The sequence below is a fragment of the Triticum dicoccoides genome, chromosome 4A (assembly GCF_002162155.2).
Source record: "Triticum dicoccoides isolate Atlit2015 ecotype Zavitan chromosome 4A, WEW_v2.0, whole genome shotgun sequence".
Lineage (NCBI taxonomy): Eukaryota > Viridiplantae > Streptophyta > Magnoliopsida > Poales > Poaceae > Triticum > Triticum dicoccoides.
The window spans coordinates 606,674,848-606,678,247 of NC_041386.1; the positions used below are offsets into that span (position 1 = coordinate 606,674,848).

The 3,400-nt window shown below is 57.5% G+C and overlaps 1 protein-coding gene across 1 annotated transcript; it reads right to left on the reverse strand.

Moving 5' to 3' along the window:
• Positions 1-1,248: 1,248 nt before the first annotated feature.
• Positions 1,249-2,462, reverse strand: LOC119287275 (probable carbohydrate esterase At4g34215). The gene is made up of 2 exons (XM_037566792.1): positions 1,710-2,462; positions 1,249-1,629 (listed from the first exon to the last, which is right to left on the reverse strand). Exons 1-2 carry the CDS (start codon positions 2,328-2,330, stop codon positions 1,435-1,437), a joined length of 816 nt encoding a protein of 271 aa, XP_037422689.1. The 5' UTR covers positions 2,331-2,462; the 3' UTR covers positions 1,249-1,434.
• Positions 2,463-3,400: the final 938 nt, after the last annotated feature.

A 3,400-nucleotide genomic window follows, 5' to 3' on the forward strand; every position in this document is an offset into this window, starting at 1 on the left:
CTCGTGCGCGTGGCGGCCTTTCGACATGCTCCTGTCGGCTGCTTTCGCCGGAATCTTGGGCGGCGACGCGAGGGGGGAGATGAGACGTGGTTGGTGGAGGAAAAGCGCGGGATGAAATGTTCCTCCATCAACTGCTTCCGCTTATATGTAGGGCACCGCAGCCGCAAGGGGGAAACCCGCGTTTTTCTGAGTTGGGGTCGGGATTTTGCCGCGCCCCTCAAAATTTTTTATGGATCGAGACGGAATGCGGGGTCTGATCAGACTGGTTTTTCCGGCCCGACCCATATTTTGGAGGTTATTTTACGGGTCGGGGCAAGATGCGGGGTCTGCTAGAGTTGCTCTTAATACTCCCTGCTTCCCAAAATATGAGGCGCGCTTTCTTTTGGCCAAGCTAGCTGCTGCTCTTGTACAACCTGCATGCCGTTGTGTGGAGATGGGAATATTTTTTGGTACATTCAGCAGCGGGACCCGATATACAAAAATTTGGAAGCACTTGATGAATGTACCAAGGAATGGAATCTGAATTTTGGGATCCTTCTGCTATTTACGGCAACACGGCAAAGCAGAGCAATGAGTAAAAGCAGAGCACATGAGGACTGCAGGAGACCACTGGTCCGTCCGTCCATCACTGCGTGCTGCGGAAATCATTACACCTGCACATGCCTTGTTTGCCATGACATTTCTCTCGGACTGCAACAGTTGCAACCGCAATTCAGATTCCGATTGGATGTGCAATGCATCTCTTGCAGCCGGTCACTCACCTGCACTGCACTACACTGATTGGCTGTGTGATTGCACACACCATGCCATTTTTCAGTAAACTCATAAATAAATTTGAGAATGTTGGAGTCGATTAATGTAGCTCAGCTGCCTTCACATTTACAGGCAAAAGAGGGAAGAATACAATGCATAAATCATACTCCCTCCATTCCATAATGTAGTGCTTCCTCTATCCCCGTGCTTCAACTTTGACCGTAAATTTAACTACCAAGACCGATTGTGGTGGGAGCAAAAATTATATCAGTGAATTCGTATTCGAAAGAAGTTTTCAATTATATAATTTTTTCTCCCGCCACAGTTGATCTCGTTGATTAAATTTATGGTCAAAGTTGGACCTCGAGAAGCGTGGTCGCACTATATTTTGAAACGGAGAGAGTACCTACTAATGGCAGCAATAATCTAGTACTCAGTGGCAACCTTTGGGAGCCTGACATACGGAGTACATGGTATACTGCTGCTGCTACAGACTAGTATAAATTAAGCAGAATCATTCATTAGCCACTTAATCTGTCATCCATCACACTAATCATCAGCAAACTCTCCAATGATGGTATGGCCTAGTATCAATCAAACTAAACAATAATCCAGGTGCTTATTAGTAGTAATCAGGCAGGCACACGCACTAGTAAGCAATCATGGTCACTGGATCATCGATCAGTGGAGCGTGGCGACGTAGGCGTCGGCGAGCATCTTGCCGAGCCGGACCTGCGCCGCGGTGGTGAGGTGCGTGAAGTCGTTGGCGACGGGGAGGCCCATGGCGTCCACGTACCTGAGGTTGGGCGCCCGCACCGCCCGCTGCGCCTTCCGCACCAGATCCACGAACTTGCCCTGCCCCGTCGCGATCCCGACCTGCACCAAAACATCATGGAGTGAGCGGTGGAGCATTCATTTGGCAGATCAATGGAGTTGCACTGGCCGGAGCATCGAACCTGGATGACGAGGAGGTTTGGAATGCCGAGGTCCCGCCGGACATCCCGGATCAGAGCCTCCATCCGCCCCGTGTAGGCCAGCGCGTCCTCGCGCCGGATGGTGTCGGTCTCGCCCTGGAACCAGAGCATGGCCGCGATCCTGCCCTTGCCATTGGCCCCGGCGACGGCGGCGCGGGCGCGGGTGAGCATGCGGTCGTAGAGGTGGGAGCCGCGGGACCAGTTGGCGATGGGGGTGCCGCCCTGCGCGCAGGGGACGAGGCCCACGACGGCGCCCTTGGGGCACGCCGGGGCGCGGAGCAGCGCGTGCGCGAACGGCATGCCCGGGCCGACCCCCAGCACGTTGCCCACGTCGATGCCGGAGTGCAGCGGCTCCCGGGCCTCCTCCCAGCGCAGGGCGGGGGAGAGGCGGAGCGTGCGCGGCGAGGGGGCGCACTCCCGCGGCACCACGCCGTCCCAGCGGTTGTTGAGGGTGGCACCGCCCCGGCCGCCCATGTTGGACTGGCCCGCCAGGATGAACACCAGCGTCGGCGTCCTCCCAGCTCCGGCGCCCACGGCCGTGGCCGCGAGCAGGGCGAGCAGCAGCAGGATGGACGGCATTGCCGGCGCCGCAGCTGGTTGCATCTCACGGAGACGGAGCTAGTTGCTCGCACTCACTGGTGACGGAGTGGCAGTGATGATGGCGCCGTTGGAGAGGATATTGGTGTACGATATGGTGGTAATAAATACGGCGCGTCGGGTTTGTTGGAGGAAAAGTTATGTGGATGCGGTGCGGTGGACGTACTAGGACAACAGTGAAAAGAGTGAGTGAGTGACGGTGGTGGGCATGGCGTGCAGGTGCACCCCTTTTTGGTTTGTTGTCTGACGGTGCATGTGTTGTGCGCCTGTCACGCGCGCGTCAAATGAGCTGTCGGAATTTGGATGTTTACTCTGGTGCAGTGTTGGTGCACAAGACGCGTACGTACTGGAGCAGCAGTGAGTGTTCGAGGGAGGAAGCGAAGCAGTGAGTGTTGGAGGGAGCAGCAGTGAGTGTTGGAGGGAGGAATTCGACCTAGCGGGCGCTGATTTTGGCGCTCCAAAGCGCGGGAAAGATTCGCGCGCGCGCCGCGGCCGGTGCTCCCTCCACACTCTGTCGGCCGCCCACTCTCGTCGCCTCTGTGCCATCATGTCGATCCGCCGCCTGGGCGCTTCGGATTTTTGCGGAGTCCGCGAGCCCGCTCCGGCGCCTTCAACGCCGACAACTAGTTTCGCGAGAAACGTCTCATCCTTGCCACCTTCGACACCGCAGAGGAGGCGGCCCGCGCGCTCGACGCGGCGGCGTGGCACCTCCTGAGGCCTCGTCGGGATATGAATTTTCCCAACGTGTCGAGCCAGCGGGCGCAGGATCTGGCGCCTCTCCCGCGGCTTTTCACCGACGAGGATCGTCGTGTCCACCGGAGGCGGCAGCGTCGCCTCGCCATCGTAGGGAAGGACGTGGAAGCCTTGGTGGTGTGGCACGGAGGCTTCCCGCAGGACATCGTCGACGAGCGCCAGGTCTACAAGCAATTGAGATCGGAGAGGAACGCGAGGAGGAGGGAGCGAGCCGCCTATCGGGAGGACAAGTGTTCGCGAAAGCAGGCAGCTCAATTGAAACTGAAGCTACGAAAAACGGCGGGTTGGGACTTTGAAGACGAGGCGTATGCTGACGCCTACAT